Source organism: Alligator mississippiensis, chromosome 1, assembly GCF_030867095.1.
Source record: "Alligator mississippiensis isolate rAllMis1 chromosome 1, rAllMis1, whole genome shotgun sequence".
In the NCBI taxonomy this organism is placed as follows: domain Eukaryota; kingdom Metazoa; phylum Chordata; order Crocodylia; family Alligatoridae; genus Alligator; species Alligator mississippiensis.
This window is the reverse complement of record NC_081824.1, coordinates 352,128,665-352,146,105: the sequence shown is the minus strand read 5'-3', so window position 1 is coordinate 352,146,105 and position 17,441 is coordinate 352,128,665. Positions and strand designations below refer to the sequence as shown.

Sequence of the window (17,441 nt, the reverse complement as noted above, 5' to 3'; positions counted from 1 at the left end):
CGCCTGATACAGGGAAGCAGCAGTTTGACTCCTGCCCTTGTTACATTGTTACAATGTATAACTTACCTCTGAAACTAAACACATTTAGTTGAAAGGTGAGGAGTATAAAATATAAGCTACAAAAGTATTGCCATGGCCCACAAATAGATAAAAATACCAAAATACAAGGGGAGATACAAAATGCACACATACAAATTTTAAAACACAATTCCTTATCTTAAAGTGAAAGAAAGAGGAAGGAAGAAAAGGTAGAAGAGGAAAAACATATCCAAGGAGGGGAGAGCAACTGCAGGCAAGAGGAAAAGGGGGCTTTCTGCTACAATGGATTGTCCCCAGCAGAAATTCTGTTTAACAGGAAACTCAAAACCAGACTGCCAAATCTTGTGGGAGATGCTCATCAGAATGAAAAGCAAGATGTGGAAACATTTTTTAAAAATGACAAATGCAAACAAAATGGTACTGTGACAGGGGTTACAGGAAGTTACCACAACTGCACATCAAAGATATTTTATTTTAGATGGACGAACATGGAAACAAAAAGCACTAGTTTCCCATCAAGTAGCTCCCAGATCCTATAAAATAGTCATGCCAGAAGGACAGGTGTTAAAATGGAACAGACGACACTTGCATCTTGCAAGGGGAGAAAAGAAACAGCATCACAAGATTCACCAAAGGAAAGAGAGCTAATTTCAAAGCAATAAGAAACAAAGAGAAGATTGAAAATGACAGAGAAAGAGAAAGCTGAACACAGAAACCAAACAAGAACAGAACCAATAAGGACTGAGAATGCAGAGAAATTGAGAAGATCACTTAGAGCTAAAAAGCCAACACAAAGACTATAGAAACCTGTTGAAATGTGCTTTAACTATAGGTTGAACTAAACTGCCAATGTTAGTATTATATGGGAATATGTTACATGTAAAGGAAGACGATGTGTGGATACATTTAAGAGTGTTATATATAAGTTGTTACATTTGCCTCGGGCTTGCTGGAGGGAACAGCAGATCAGTAGACTAAGAAGGCTTTCTGAATATAAAAGTATTATCATTTTATAAGACTAACTCCTTGTTCTTTTGAGAGTAACACAGAGTTCATGTGTCTCTCAACACCAGCTTGGATCTCAGTTAAGTATAGGCAGGCTACCTAAGTATCTCATGCCCACGTGGGTTGCTTCTGAGCATAAGTAGCAGGATATATTTAGGTGCTTAAAGGTCTCTTCAGACCAAAGTGGAATCTATTGTCTTGTGCAATTTTGAGGTGGCTGAGTAGAGTAAATGTGGAAAGCTCTTGGTGATGTCAGGGCCTAAGTCTGCCTAACAACTGTTTAGGTGCCTAGAGGCCAATTATGATTTGGCCCGTATTGTGTGAGGAAGGAACAATATGATGACTAGTATTAAGTTGGGTCAGAATAGCTTATTAATTTTCCATAAAACACTTAATGGGTTTTGTCTACTTGAACTGGAAACAACAGTTTAACAAAATGCCAGGTGTCAAACTAGCAAATTAGCTGGATGTTCAGTGCTGTCCTCTAGGTATGAGAGTTAAAAATCTTTCTCTGGTCAATTGGAGTAAGCAATTTTAAGTATCTGAAATAAAACTTGTACAATTTATACATTTGAAGGCTTCAGTTGGGAGTGGCTGCAGAAGAACAAAACTGTTACAGCTTATGCCAAAGAGAAATAGACAGTTTTGTTCTGAAAAACTACTGTGTTGTGAATACTGCTTTTCTTTGCACGTTTAAGAGAGTTTGGGTTGTATTATGCCTCATTAAATCTATGGTTTGGTCTTTAGCATACATAGACCTTCTCAGATCATAATTGTGGAAATAGTACACTGTCTCTCTATGAGAACAGTTACTGGTAACTGAAACATTATGTGAAAGATCTAGCTCCGTCCCCAAATAAAAATTGCACTCTCTCCCTTTCTTAGGACCAGAGAGTCTCCTTTTTTATTTCATCCATCATGACTTAGATGTTAAGGAAGGATCCAAACAGATGGATTGTCCTGAGGGACAAAGATGACGTTAATTCCTGTAATTTACGATTAGGGGTCCTCTTCACAGGGCTTCACCATCGCCATACCCTGTCCTTACCACACAAAATGTGCTTGCGTTGATCTTGTTAAGTCTCCTTTGTGGAAAACAAATTCTCTATGCTGCCTTGAAAAAAATCTGGTCTCTGGTTGCTGGCCTCTGGTCCCATTCCAACTCACGGGCCATCATATAAAGTGACAGTTTCCTCCTTTTCCCTTAGCCTTTAAAGAAGGGTCATCTTAAGCCACTGGCCCAAACTCACAATTCAGATCTGCTTCATCTCCTTCCTTCCCCAGGTCCCCAGGATGAAGCCTGACTCTCACCAGACTCAATCTCACCAGTTCAGCAGTGAGTGCTCTTCAGGTAAATCTATGGTACGCATTCAGTCTCTGCGGGTCCTGGCTTGGTTGAACTCCCCTGTGTGCTGCTCCCCTCACCAGAGGAGAGCCAACTGCCTGTTTGGCTCCCTTATAAACTCCCGCGAAGATCAGCTTTGACTGCGGCGGCAGCATTCCATTCTCTGCCTTGCCGGCTCTCACAGCTGATTGCTTTAATTAACATCTGGGGCTTCCATGCATCTTTTCCCTGCGCGGGTTTGTTGCGTCTTTTCTCTCCGTCCAGGCTCACCACCCCGGTAAGTTTTGTCTCTTTCTTTGTTCTTTCGGGGTCTCATGACAGGGTAGACTCACTGCCCTGTCACACATTAGAGCAGTTTGTTTGTTTTTCAGGACTGGCTAAAACCAGTAGAGAGCTGTCGCGTGTTGTAAATTGCCTGCAAAACACCGCTAGCGTCTTTCATGAAGATGTAAACAAGATTTGCTTTTATCAAGGAGGCGTACTTCTTTAACAGAACTCATCATTACAATAAACATTCACATGAGTGAAAGAAGAGAAAATCTATGTCTGTCTTGATTTTGATATTTCTTTTTTTAAACACTTTTTTCCTGACTATGGACTACAAGTTCTACGTATTTTGGAGAATGGAGGGGAGGACATGGAAAGTGTGCTCTAGACAGATCTGGGGACAAATAGGATATTAGCAGTGAAAGCAAATCCAAAACCAGAGGTCAGATTGTTTCCCCACAGATATCTGCTGTGGGCCTATAGCAGCAGGATGCCAAAAAAGCTATCTCTCTACCACATAATCATTGTCATGTTTACAGTTCTGTATGACAAAAGTGAATTTACTGTCAGAAGTTAAGGAATCACCATGGAGTGTGTTATAGCCGTTGACAATGTGGTAAGGGGGAAGATGGAAGTCTAAAATAATAAACAGTGCGGAGAAAGTGAATATGAACTCAGTAAGCATGTCTACGCGAGATGCTAACTGCGCAGTAGCACGCCAGGCGAAAACCATGCTAATACGCTACTGCGCAGTAGTATTAAGCTATTATGTAGTAAGCATCACTAAAAACCCATGTGGCAGCCCTACTGTGCAATAGCATAAGTTACTGCACCTTGATTTAATATTTGGTTAACCAAATACTAAACTTAATGTGCAGTTACTATGGCACATTAATGAACGTGTAGGTGTGCCCAGTATTTACTATCTCTTACAGTATTAGAACTAGGCAACAAATGAACCAAATATTAAAAACCAAGCTTAAAACTAAGAAAAGGAAATTTTTTTGCACACAACCTGTAATTAACTTGTGGAATTCATTGCCACAAGATGATGCATAAGCTGATATTTTAACCCAGTTGAAAAGAGGATTAAAGAAATTGATGTGGGAGGGGACATTAAACATTACCCATCAGCGGATGTTATTGTTATGGGAGCAAAATCCAAATTAAAACTTCCAAGACCTCCAAATGCTGAAAGGGGCAGGGAACAGATCAGTCTGGATAGGTCCAGCATAAATACTCTTCCCTTTGCCATCCCTGCACCACTGTAGGTGTGCTTACACAAGATGCTATGTTGCCATAGCAAACAGCTACTGTGCCATAGCTCATTGCTATGGTGATGTAGCATCACTGGGCATGAACCATGACATCAATGCTACTGTGCAGTAGCAGCTAAAAATAATTATGTGGCAATGGGACTGCGCAGTAACAACTGTGCAGCGCAGATGTCTGCTTGTGTAGATGTGGCCTGTGAGATACAGAATACTAGATGAGATGGTCTGACCAGTATGTCATCTCTTATGATCTTAATTCAGACCTCTAATATCCTGGTACATTATCACTACATTTGAAGAATATTGTAGTAAAGCTATGTTGTCTAGGTTACATTAATCGGGTTCTTTTTGTGTGACTGATATTCCATCTGTAATGATACACAGCTTGTGTGTTAAATGTCTAAAGGTCTATGGATGAAATATACCATATGAGACTTAATGTGATTTTATTATACAAGCACTTACTATTTCTCTAATACCACATAATATTTTGTAATATCTCAGATGCACAACTACAGACTTATGTGTGCCATGCACTTTTTTCCACCGTACACCAAGTAATATCCAGGAGCCTGTATAATACACCTATAGCAAGAAAAGACCGGGTGAGGTTTAAGTTTGGCCTTCCATGATTTCAGTTCATAACTTCTGCACTCTTAGTGTTGTGTTTGAAGTATACTTTTGCATAGAGGCCTCAATCCAGCAAAACACTTAAGTACACAAGTAATTCTAACCATATGAGTAATCACACTGTTTTCCAAGGATCACCTACACATGGTCACTCTAGGGTTAAATTTAAAAAAGGACTTTGGTGCCTAAATCCTTTAATCGCCCTCCCCCAATCACAGCCCACCTGCTCAATGGCCACATAACTGTGAATGCTCTTAACTGTCTAAATAGTTGCTTCAGTTGTAATGCTTGATCTGTAGGTTTCTTCTGCACCTTTGTGGGATTATATCTTTAAAACCTGTCTAAGCCAATCTGGTACTCCTGTAGAAATTAGTCAAATTATTTACCTTTGAATGCACATGCATACACTCTAGCTGCATGCTGTGACAAACTATGGTTTTAGTATAACATTTTTGTTTTAACTGTGTTCATATTATAATACAGTTGAATGCCTTTGTTTCCATGACAGTATATTGTACATGGGGAAAGAAAGGTTCCTGTGAGGCCCCAGAGCTGGCTATATGCAGGACTAGACAAGATAGAACTTTTGCAACAATAGGGAATTGAATATCTTTGTTCATGCTCCAGGTGGGTTTGGTACTCATCCTCTGGAAACACTCAACTTTTTTTTTTGCTGCTAACATACGTATCAAGCACCCAATTAAACACTAATTTTTCTGCAGCAAAAACAAGAGCTGACATCTCTCCTAGCAGCAGTGACCTTCCAGCCGCTGCTGCTGTTACAGCTGCTCTGGCTGTGTTTGCTGGTGAAGTTTCCATCAGTGAACCAAACATCAGGCTACATGTACACAAGTACAGTTCTGTGCCATTTCCTCCAATTCATTTCCCTCATACACTCAAAGTGACATGAATTTAACTGATGAGGGCCGGTGGATTAAGCAGGGCTGAGAGTGCTCTTGAAATCATAGATAAGTAGGGCTGGAAGGGGCTTTCAGAGGTCATCTAGTCCAACCCCAAAATGTAAATAATCATTGCTCTCCTTATGCAATTAAGTTTCAGTAATACATGAAAAAGACTCAACATTACTCATAAGTAAGAAACTGCTTTTTCTAGGTCACTTTTACATTAGTACACCAGCTTCAAAATGATGAAGAGGTGCCAAGTTACTCTAGAAACCAAAATCTCACCTCAATAAATAACATATCCACAGATTTTGCTGTCACAATAAGTGAAAGCAAAATACTTGGTGATTTGAGGCCTCAACAAGCTCTATCCTTGAGGAGCACTAAGGCCCAAATTCTGTTACTTTTTGTGCATCTAAATGGCACTTACCCATCCATATAATTGGCATTTTAAGTACTTATGCATAGTGTGCGAGGGCCACGTCGCACATTAAATTTAGGGTATGTTTACTGCACATAAAATGTGAGAATCTGTGCATTCAAGCACATGCTAAGTGTGATTGAATCATAGCAAAAATTTGACTTTTTGCAGGAGGAGTATCTCCAGATTATATTAAATAGCATGTAGTTAGCTACTGTCAGACTTTTTCACAGAGGTAATACAAACTCAAGACTCCAGTGTGGTGCAGGGATTGGGATTGTCAATCAGCTGCAGCCAGTTTCAAGATTGCCACTGACAGAGACCTGGCTCACAGCATGGATCTAGAGTCAGGTACAGATCAAGCAGCAGGTGTAATGCCCTTCATTGTCCAGGAAGGGCCAGGTATGCACAATTAACTCCAGCCCTGTCCAGGGTGGGTTGAGATTGTAGTAAACTGGAGTGGGCAATTATTTCAGCTGGATGGCCACTTAACAAGTTTTGGTGAGCTGTCAAGGGCCACACACACAAAATCTTTTAGAAGATATAATTTTAACAAACTATAGATACAAAATCATATACTAAAAATCAACCATCTACCATAAATTTAATTTTAATTTAAAAAATAATATTTGTCCTGGTTTATGTTTTTTGAGTAATGGATATAGAGGTGATTGCATAATAGTTGAAAATAAAGTCTTACTCTTGTATATTGTGTGTGAGGGTGTATGGGGGGGGCAGTGAGGAATGGTGGGTATACACTTACTAATCTACTGCGCAATAAAGCATCACTGTCTAAATGTGTACACCATTTACTGTGCATTAAATTAGTCTACTGCACAGTTAGCTACTACCTGTAAATTCACATAATAAACTAACTGCACAGTAGATACTGCACAGTACTGTATATGTAGATGCTGACTGGGAGCAAACTGGGAGCAAATTTGCTCCCAGTCAGCCCCAACACCAGAGGGTCATAAGGGACAGGGAACTTTCCTGGTCCTGGCACTGCTCAGCTCCTGGCTGGAGCCAGGAGCTGAGTAGCATGAGGATAGGTAGCTCTCTGCACCCCTGTGTCCCAGTGCTGCTCAGATCCAAGCTCCTGTGGGGAGCTGAGCAGCTCTGAGACATGGGGAGAGCTCTGCTTCCCTGTACAGCTGGGGGCTGGCCAGGAGCTGTCCCACTTCTGGGGCAGCTTCCAGCCAGCCCCCAGCTGGGTGGGGATTTCCCTGAGCTGGTGAAAAGGAGGTGGTGGGGGGCTAGCAGGGGACTGTCCCACTTCTGGGGCAGCTCTCAGCTAGCTCTGGGCTGGGTGAGGATTTCCCCGCACATCCCAGGGCTGGTCAGAATCTGTCCCAGAAGTGGAACAGCTCTCAGCCAACCCCCAGCTGCTTAGGGAAATCCCCAACCAGCCAGGGGCTGGCTGTGAGCTGCCTTAGAACTGGGACAGCTCCCAGCCAGCCCCCAACTATGTGAGGAATCCCCACTGGGCATGGGGTTTGTCTCCATGTGCATGGGGCTGGGAGAGCTCTGCAGTAGCAGCTGTCTCCCAGCACCCTGCACATCAGGACCCCTCCCAATATGTTTGGGGCAAGGAAACAGCTACTGCTCCAGCCAACAGAGCTCTGCTGGCCAGGTTCAGGTGCCTGCCAGCCCCGGAGCTCCCCCTGCCTGCTGCAGGGGGTCAGAGAAGGGTAGGAGCAGATTTGCTCCCAACAGGGAGCATGTGTACACCTTCTCCCAGGGAATGTTTACTAGGCAGTAAGCCTTTAAAGCATTAATAGCACATGTAGACTCACCCAGGAATGCTTACTGCAGTCTCAGATAACGAGCATGCTAAGTGTTCCATACAGAGGTGACCAATAAGTGCAAACAGCTCCTGCACTTGCTGGATAGGCTATACTGGCCAGACAGCTCTGTGACTATGGAAGCCCTTTCTTGTAGGCATGCATAAGTCACAAAATTCTGACTGGCAAAAGCCCATAGGTAGTTAGGTCTCTGACTCAAGAAACAAGAGCCCTATGTAAGTAAAGCATAAATATTTATATTTACCCGTGCGCTGTCTATATGTCTCTAAAATCTGATGCATCAGGTCCAATGGATATGGGGCAGATTTTGGAACATCTACAATCAAAGATAGGAGGATGGGCAATTACTACCTGTTTTAAAAAACAAAATAAAACTACTAAAAGTTCTGTTAAGTTACAGCCAGAAGCAAAATTATTAGAAACACTTTGAACCAGTTGCCAAAATTATTCCTTTTGTTTTATGAATAATCAAGACCCATTTTATATTATTTACTGAAATCTTTTGTTGAGTACTCCCTTGATATGGAGTCATAGCTCAAGCATAAGATGCTAAAATCAGCATGTACACAGTAATTAGTAAATAGAATAAGTATAATAAATTTAAGCTACTTACAAAGTGAATTAGTCATTGAGTTAATATTATCTTCGGGTAGAACTGGAACAGGTACATCTGAAAATGAAGCAATTTACAGTGAGGATCTGTCATGCACATGTAATTTTTTAACAAAATGTCTAACATTTAACAAGTTACACTAAAAACACAGACCTTTCTCTGTTGCATTTACCATGGTATTAGGCCAACCAACAAGGGTCACATCCAAAGGTTTTCTGTTAGGCACTCATCACAGGCTCTTTGCTCTGGCCTGCTTTCCTGCCTGTATTACCCATTTAATTTGGTCACCATGAGACATAAGACATTATAAGTAGGAATCTATTCACTTTATGATTTTGCAGTTTTCATGGAAACCATGAAAATGGCCCCAGGTACCACAAGTGGTCCACAATTTTTACTTCCCATCCAGAGACAGTTTTATTTTAACATTATACTGTGTAATCACTGACATCTGAAGAGCATCAGTGGGAAACATGTTGCCTTTTATATATCAGTAGGATTTCAGCCCATACAGAGAGATGCTAAACTAAACATAACTTCCTGTCAATTGTCACTTAACACTAGCACTATATTTCACATTTTTATCTGACACTCCTGCAAAGGGATACAGCTTATGCTAGATTACAGCCAGGGCCCATTTCTGAGGCACTGTAGTGCTTGCCGCTGTACACAAGAAGAAAAAACTCCTACCTCAATAAGCTCACTGTCTGAAACCCAAAGGGTCATCCTCTTTAATGTGAACCCCTGGAGGAAAGAGAGGAGAGGTCTCCAAACTGTGCCCACTTGAGCGGGCTGCAGCAGCAATTTCTGAGGATGCCAACTGTACCTCCTAGTTGCAAGAAGATGACGCTGCTTCATTAACTACAGCACTTAGGGCTCCTATACACATGCAGGGAGGCTGTTTAACTGAGTCTGAGGCTGATTAATCAAGTCTGCAGGAGCATGGTAATTACTGTGCTCCAGCAGACTCTGGCATCATGTGTATTAGCATCCCCACACTGAAAAATGATGGCGGGGGCACTTTAAAGTTTTTTCAACAAGCTTTAGTTCAAAGTGCCCTCCCACCATTTTTCATCATGGGGATGCTGATACACATGACGCTCTGGGCATTTTTGATTAGCATGGCTCTCAGAGCTGTACTAATTAAAGTGCTCCCCACTTGCCTCCCAGAGTACATCTATAAACACCCTTAGTGAACCACACATTGTCCCCAATGGGATGGAGAGGGGCTCTTGGATCTCTCCATCTGCAGAGGGATCACTGTGTGCCCAAACAGCTGGACGCTGGGGGGATGCACACTGCCACCCAGGCAGATTGTGTTGCAGGCTTCATGCCATTCATGCCAGGCATCTTCTCTGCCCTACCCCAGTGCCTTACCTGCCTCCAGATCCCCAAGGATATCAGCATGAGTATCACAAGCGCACAGGCAGACAAGCAGAAGGAGGAGGGAAATGGTGGCTTGTATCATGCTCCCTCTCTGCTACCACAATTCTGCCACGGGCATCCTTGAAGTTGCTTCTTTACAGGGCAGTGTCCTGGATACTATGGAACAGAACACAACCCTCTGTGACCTCATTGTCCTCTGCTCCCATGCTCCCCCTCCTGACAGCCATGGCAGGCCATGTGTCACTTCTACCACAGACGCTGCCTCAAAAGTGGATGACTCAGAAGCCAGCGTGCAATACCCCACACCCATGTACAAGGGAGCAGGCCTTGGCAGGAGTATTCAATCTGCTGGGTCCATCTGCACTCTGGGCAGCAGCCACTGAAGGGCCAGTGTAAAGGGTGTGGGGAGGAGGAGTGGATCTGCCTCAGCCCTTATCCAAGCAGATCAGAGAGAGATCAAATGTGTGTTTTGGAAAAAGGAGAGGTGAATCTCTTCAAGGGGATACATGCTGGGTTGGGTCATTAGTGTTTGCAAGAAAGATCTAGCATTGGCAGTAGAAACCCTCCTCTCCTGCCCCCCCCCCCCCTCCTTGTAATTGTCGGGGAAGGAAGTTTTGAATGCTATTGAACCCATGCCTTTGTCCAGTCCTTATATAGCAAGGTAGATCAAACCAGGCTGCCAGTGATAACAGGACAAAGAAGGAAGACTTATGCATAGGAAACTAATTTTGTTCAAACAAAAACAGCCCCTTAAAATGTAGCAGTATGCAAATAATTTTTTCCTTTTCTTTAATTTAGCCTGACACAAAGGTAACCACTTCTTCTTGGCACATTATTAAGTCTGCAGCTTCAAGCACTTTGGAATAAGAAAGTATACCTGATGGATATACCATATAGATTTGTACTCAGAGGCATCAGTAATGTATTGCATCCATACTAAAGCACTGTTTTCCATGCCTTATTACAATTTGAAGTGATGAATGTTTGCTTGCCCTCTGTCTTTAGTCTTTGATGCAGATGCATGTCATTTGGCCCTTGCTGACTTTTGCTACTTATTTGTAGCAAGACTAGCTTGGACCTATTGCTCACAAACGGGGAAGAATTGGTGGGGAATGTAGTAGTAACGGATGGCAACTTGGGCAGCAGTGACCATGAGATGAATGAGTTCAGGACCCTGAGGAAAGGAAGAATGGACAGCAGCAGAGTAAGGACCCTGGACTTCAGAAAAGCAGACTTCAACTTGCTCATGAAACTAACGGGCAGGATCCTCTAGCAGGCCAGTCTGAGGGAGAAAGGAGTCCAGGAGAGCTGGTTGTATTTTAAAGAAACCTTACTGAGGGCACAGGAACAAACCATCCTGATGTGCAGGAAGACTAGCAAGTATGGCAGAAGACCAGTTTGGCTTAGCAGGGAACTCTTCAGTGAGCTAAAACACACAAAGGAATCTTACAAGAAGTGGAAACTTGGAGAAACAATGAGGGAAGAGTATAAGAGTATTGCTCGGATATGCAGAGATTAAATCAGGGAGGCCAAAGCACAATTGGAGCTACAGATAGCCAGGGACATGACGGGTAACAAAAAGGGCTTCTACAAATATGTCAACCACAAGAGGAAGGTCAGGGACTGTGACTGTGGGTCACTTACTGAATGGGGGAGGCAATCTAGTGACAGATGATGCAGAAAAGGCTGAAGTACTCAAAGCCATTTTCATCTCTGTCTTCACAGGCAAGGTCAGCTCCCAGACTACTTCACCAGGCAGCATAGTTTGGGAAGGAGGTGAACAGCTAGCAGTTGTGAAAGGACATGTTAGGGACTATTTAGAAAAGCTGGACATGTAAAAGTCCATGGGATTGGATGCAACACACCCAAGAGTGCTGAGGGAGTTGGCCAATGTGATTATTAGATATTAGGAAAAACTTTCTCACTAGAAGACTAGTAAAGCACTGGAACAGGCTACTCAGAGTGGTGAGGAATCTACATCCTTGGAGGTTTTTAAGATTCAGATAGACAAAGCCTTGGCTTGGAAGATCTAGTTGGCGGTGGTCCTGCTTTGAGCAGGGGGTTGGACTGGATGACTTCCTGAGATCTCTTCTAACCTTAATTTTCTATGATTCTATGTTTGCTAGTGCTGGGAGTTGTGCTAGGTGTATGATCTAAGTAATCAGGTGTGGGGGTTAGTGGATCCAGGAGGGGGCTGGTGAGTCCACATGGAGGCCAGTGGGCTAGCAGGTCTGCAAGGGTGTTAGTGGGTTCACTTATTGGGGTGGGGGGTGTCTCTCCAGATTTGTGGTAGTACACATATTCAGTATAGATTGGGCACAGTATAGATTGTAGCTCTATCTATATAGTTCATCTCCTAGGTGAACTAAAGTTAGATTGAGCCAGTCATTTTTTGCTTAATCTAACCTTTCCAAACACTGTGCAGGTGGGCACTTAGATAAACCTGGCCCTAGTTAGGTTGCTCTAAGTGTAAGATCCGCATTTGGGTGAAGTAAGTTAGATCGAGTGGCCATTATTTGCCCAATCTAACCTGCCAAATTTGGTAGTTTGGCACTTATCGATCTAACCCTAGTTAGATCCATCTAAGTGTAACACCTGTGCTTACTCAAAATAAATGAACACCACTTTGACATCAACTGCAGAAAGACGTGCAAGCCTGTAGCAGAACACTTTAACGTCCCTGAACGCTCCACCCCTTACCTGAAGATGACTGTTCTCAGAGAGCAACATTTTTAAAATTGATTTGAGCAGGACAATTTGGAACAAGAAACCTTTCACAGATTGGATTGTGTTAAGCATGGTTTAAACAGGCACTATGGAATCTTATCCCATTATCTAGATTAGCTTTTATAAAGAGTCTCCTGGGCTGCAAATATCCATCTGCAATTGGGGTTTCACTGTGGAGCAGTTAGATGCCTCAGCCGCATTGAACAGGATTTTTAAAACATATTTTTCTCTCCAGCACTTCCTTTTGGATGGCTTGGGCAGATCCCTGCCCATGATGCTGGTGGCTTTGAATCCCATTCAGAGGAGCTGAACTCTCCGTGTTGATTGTCTAGGGAGCTTAGGCACCTAATTCAGGGCTACATATATCACTTACGGAGGTGGGTGTAGAGTGTTGTCACACTAAATCCCTCTGTAGTTCCTTAATAGGGCCACCTGAAGTCAAATTGCTCTTAATGGGTGGTCTGCATATGCCCCTGACAGCGCAGTTGGTACTGTGCAGTTATTTAGTACTTGCTTTAGTATCTGCTGGTACTGCACAGTCCTGGTGGTGCACAAATTGTTTTGACCCTACTGCAGTAGCAACCAGCTACTGCACAGTAGCTCATTGCTAATGCACAGTAGTGGCGGTGTCATGGTTAGTGCCTGCTGACACTATGTCACCATAACTCACCACTGTGGCAACATAGCATCTCGTGTAGATATTACCCAATGATATTTAACAGAACTGTTGCTTGACTTGGCAGTCTGTAGTCCAGACTGTGCTTTTTGTACTTTTAATAGCTCTCAGAATTTGCTCAGGTAAGGAAACATATGATCAGAATAAATTAAAACTGTTCACTTAAACTTACATTGACCTACCTAAGTCATGGTGAGACAATGGGCTTTTTGCAGGCCGCTTGTGGTACACAGAGCCAATTTCACAGGCATTTCACAGCAGCCCTGCCCCTCACTGGTGATTGGCAGAGGGTGCCTTCAATCACCACACTACTGCTTTTTTTTTTTTTGATTTCACAGGAAATTGCAGCCAGTGCCATATCTCCTGGTGATCACAGTGGTTGTAGACAACGCCGTTTTTCACAGTTTCCGCAAAATCTGCAAAAGTGCAATTTAGGTAGGTCCCTAATTATAATGTTAGGAAGAGAGAGTGATAATTCACTGCACTATCAGAATCTACCACCCTGTATGAAAGTCTTGTGACCCAAGAACTCCTATCAACCTAGAAGGCTTGATGGTCACTTGGTCTCCAGGTGGGAAATACAGCCCACTGTGATTGTTAAATATTTTTTCCCTTTGGGTGGAAGAACAGGTACACACCCCTGTTCCTTTTCAGTAATCATAGCATCATAGCAAATTAGGATTGGAAGAGACCTCAGGAAGTCATCTAGCCCAACCCCCTGCTCAAAGCAGGACCATCCCCAACTAAATCATCCCAGCCAAGGCCTTGACTAGCCAGGTCTTAAAAACCTCCAAGGATGGAGAGTCCACAACTTCTCTGGGTAGTTTGTTCCAGTGTTTTACTACTCTTCTAGGGAGACCGTTTTTCCTAATAATTAACCTAAACTTCCCTTGCTGTAACTTGAGACCATTGCTCCTTGTTCTGTCATCTGCCACCATAAATTTATAGATGGGTCTTGCAGATCTTGCAGATCATTGGGTCCAGCCCCCCTGCTCTAGGCAGGAAGACAACTGGGGTTAGGTGACTGGGTTAGGTGACAACTGGGGTCTAGTCTCCTCTTTAAAACCTCCAGGGTAGGTGACTACACCCCCTCTGGAGGGAGTTTATTCCACAGTCTGGATACCCTGACCGTGACAATTTTTCCTGGTATTAAGCCTGAAGCGGCCTTCCAGGAGTTTATATCTATTGGTCCTGGTCTTCCCAGGGGGTGCCCTGGTGAACAGTTGTTCACCAAGGTCCCGATGCCCTCCTCTGATAGAGTGATAAGCCACTATCAAGTCCCCTCTCAACCTTCTCTTCTTTAGGCTAAAGAGGCGCCCAGGTCCCTCCACCTATCCTTGTATGGCTACCCTGAGAACAGTCTAGCTACATCCTCTTTGGAACCACCCTTCTGCTAGTTGAAAGCTGCTCTTAAATCCCACCTCAGTCTTCTCTTCTCCAGACTAAATATGTCCAGTTCCCTCAGCCTCTCCTCAGAAGTCATGTGCCCCAGCCCCCAAACCATTTTTGTTGTCCTCCGCTGGACTCTACAATATGTCTACATCCTTTCTGTAGTTCTGGGCCCAAAACTGAACACAGTACTCCAAATGTGGCCTCACCAGTGCTGAATAGAGGGGAAAAAAATTACTTCCCTTGATCTGCTGGCAATGCTTCTACTAATGCAGCCCTACTATGCTGTTAGCCTTTTTCACAACAAGAGTACACTGTTGGCTCATATTCAGCTTATTGTCCACTGTAACTGCCAGGTCTTTTTCTGCAGTGCTGCTGCTTAGCCAGTTGATCCCCAGCCTGTAGCAGTGCATGGGAGTATTCTGCCCTAAGTGCAGGACTTTGCACTTGTCCTTATTGGACCTCATGAGATTTCTTTTGGTCCAATCCTCCCTTTTGTTGAGGTCTCTTTGAATCCTAGCCCTACCCTCCAATGTATCTACTATTCTCCCCTGTTTGGTGTCATCTGCAAACTTGCTGAGGGTACACTCCATCCTATTTTCCAGGTCATTGATGAAGATGTTAAACAAAACCATACCCAGGACCAATCCTTGGGGCATTCCGCTTGAAACCAGCTGGCAACTAGACATTGATCCATTAACTACTATCTTGCAAGCCTGATGATACAGTCAGTTTTCTATCCACCTTACAGTCCCTTCATCTAACCCAGACTTCCTTAGCTGGCTTGTGAGAACGTTGTGGGAGACCGTATCAAAACCCTTGCTAAAGTCAAGGTATATTATGTTGCAATGTGATATATGGTGGTAATATGGTCTTGTTAAGGTTTTGGAATACAGAGGGATCTAGGAATATATTGTGCAGATACGAGAATAAATAGTAGCTGGACAAGTAAGCTCTTTACAGAAACCAAGTCCTACTCTTCATCAGCCAGCAGGTGGTGGTATTAAATCATTAGGTCTGAGAGAGTATAAAGGAAAGCAGTTTTGAAATAGTCAGATGACTTGGACTGAATACAGGGAGCATGGGCAAGAGAGAACATCTTACTCTGACCAACAAATGCAGTATACATAGTGTATCCACTAAGGTATGAAGATTATAGCAAATTGGGAATCTCCTACTTAAGAAAGACATGGAACTATATCTACCCAAAAGGAATTATTAAATTTTGTTGAATGCTCCAACAGTAAGATATGGCAGAGAGTGATTTTTAAAGGTACCTCATTACTATGTGGTACACTTCTTTTTCAAAGTTTATTTTCTATCATCCTAAGAGAAATAGGTGTTTTGATCAATTTGTGATTGCATTCTATGAAACAACATAACTTTGCGAAACTATGGCAAGTGTCCAAACCCAGCATTTCTCTAACCCTCTACAAGCCTCAGTTCTAGCAAGACTCGGTGCTGGTTCAGCTATCACAAAATTGATGTGACTCATATCTTTGAAGGAGATTCAATGATGTGTGAGGGGTTGAGGAAGAAGGACAGAAGTGAGGAATTGTAGAAAGAAGAGTTTGAAGAAGAAAGAAAAACATTAAAGGACTATACACTTGTAAACATACTGAGGCATAAGATTATGTGCTGTATACTCTTTAACATTTCAATGACATATTATCCTACAAACTGTTTACTTAAAAGAACAGACAAGTTGCTTCTGAGACTATAACGCATCTCATGCCTGTTGTTCCTACAAGGCTCTACTACCACAGAAGCTAGGGCTGTGCAAAGCTTTGGGCGGTGATTTGATTTGGAGGAGATTCAGCCCAATTCAGTGGCCAAATCTCTGAATCTGAATCGAATCAGGGGTCCAATTAAAAGGTCCAAATCGATTCAAAGGTCCCCGAATCTTCGGAAAAGATTTGGAGAGCTTTGATGATTTGGGCAGTCCCCAGTGGCTGCAGCAGGGAACTGCAGCTGACTCCAAGCTGGTAAGTACTAAGGGCATGGGAGGGGACTATGGGGAGACCCCTGCCAGCCCCCCAACCCCTCCTTGCTCCCCAAGCCCCCCCTCATGGCTGCCCCACCTGCCCCAGCTCCCGGTGTTTTAAAGAAAAGCCCCAGTACTCACTGGGTGCTGCTGGGCGGGGGAGCCATCCCTGCTGCTCCCCCACCCCATGCTGCATGGGGGGCTTTGCCACAAGCCCCCCAAGCCCCCCTCACTCCCCCACCCCCCCACAGCTGCCCCACGCAGGCCAGCTCCAGCCCTTTAAGAAAAGAAAAATGGAGAAAAGCCACAGGAGTCACCGCACCTGCAGCAGCATCGGGGCTTTGGGGGAGTGTGTACAGAGCCCCCCCACATGGCATGGGGTACCAGGCATTGCCCCCCACCAGCAGGAGCAGTGAGTGCAGGGCTTTTCTCATTTTTTTTTCTTAAAGGGCCAGAGCTGGTCCAAGCAGTGCACTCCTGGGGGGGGCTGGGAGAGCAAGGGGGGGTCAGGGGGCTAATGCAGCACCCCCCCCATGCAGTGTGGGGCAGTGGGGGGTAGCGGGGATCCCCCCTGCCTAGTAGCACCCAGTGAGCCGGGGGGAGGTTTACAAAGAGCCGGGAGCTGGGGCGAGTGGGGCAGCCGTTGCCGAGGCTGGGGGGGATGGACCTGGTTAATTCGGAGATTCGGCAGCAGCAGAATCTCCAAATCTGATTCAGCTGAATCAATTCGGGACAGTGATTTGAATCACCGAGTCAAATCACTGTCCCCCAAATCCGCCAAATACTAAAAAAGCGAATACTAGCCACTTCACACAGGACTAATAGAAGCTGCTTCCCCAACCCAGAGCAGTCAGTTCTCCTCTTACTTGAGGTACCTGAAGTACGTTACCCTCTGTCATCATCTGTAAAGACCATTTCCAAATGTATGTATTCCCTGACTGAAGAATTATGATAGAATATGAACTGAAAAAAATAACA

General features: G+C 43.8%; 1 protein-coding gene across 1 annotated transcript in view; it reads right to left on the bottom strand.

Annotated features, from left to right (window-relative positions):
• The window catches only part of LOC109282572 (uncharacterized), a 30,025-nt gene extending 20,218 nt beyond the window's left edge, over positions 1–9,807 (bottom strand). Inside the window, exons 1-3 of the mRNA XM_019484945.2 lie at positions 9,679–9,807; positions 8,302–8,358; positions 7,933–8,004 (exon numbers count right to left, since the gene is read on the bottom strand). Of these exons, the coding sequence (XP_019340490.1) occupies positions 7,933–8,004; positions 8,302–8,358; positions 9,679–9,769 (220 nt within the window). The 5' untranslated portion in view covers positions 9,770–9,807. The remainder of the gene's footprint in view (positions 1–7,932; positions 8,005–8,301; positions 8,359–9,678) is intronic.
• Between the last annotated feature and the right edge of the window lie 7,634 nt (positions 9,808–17,441).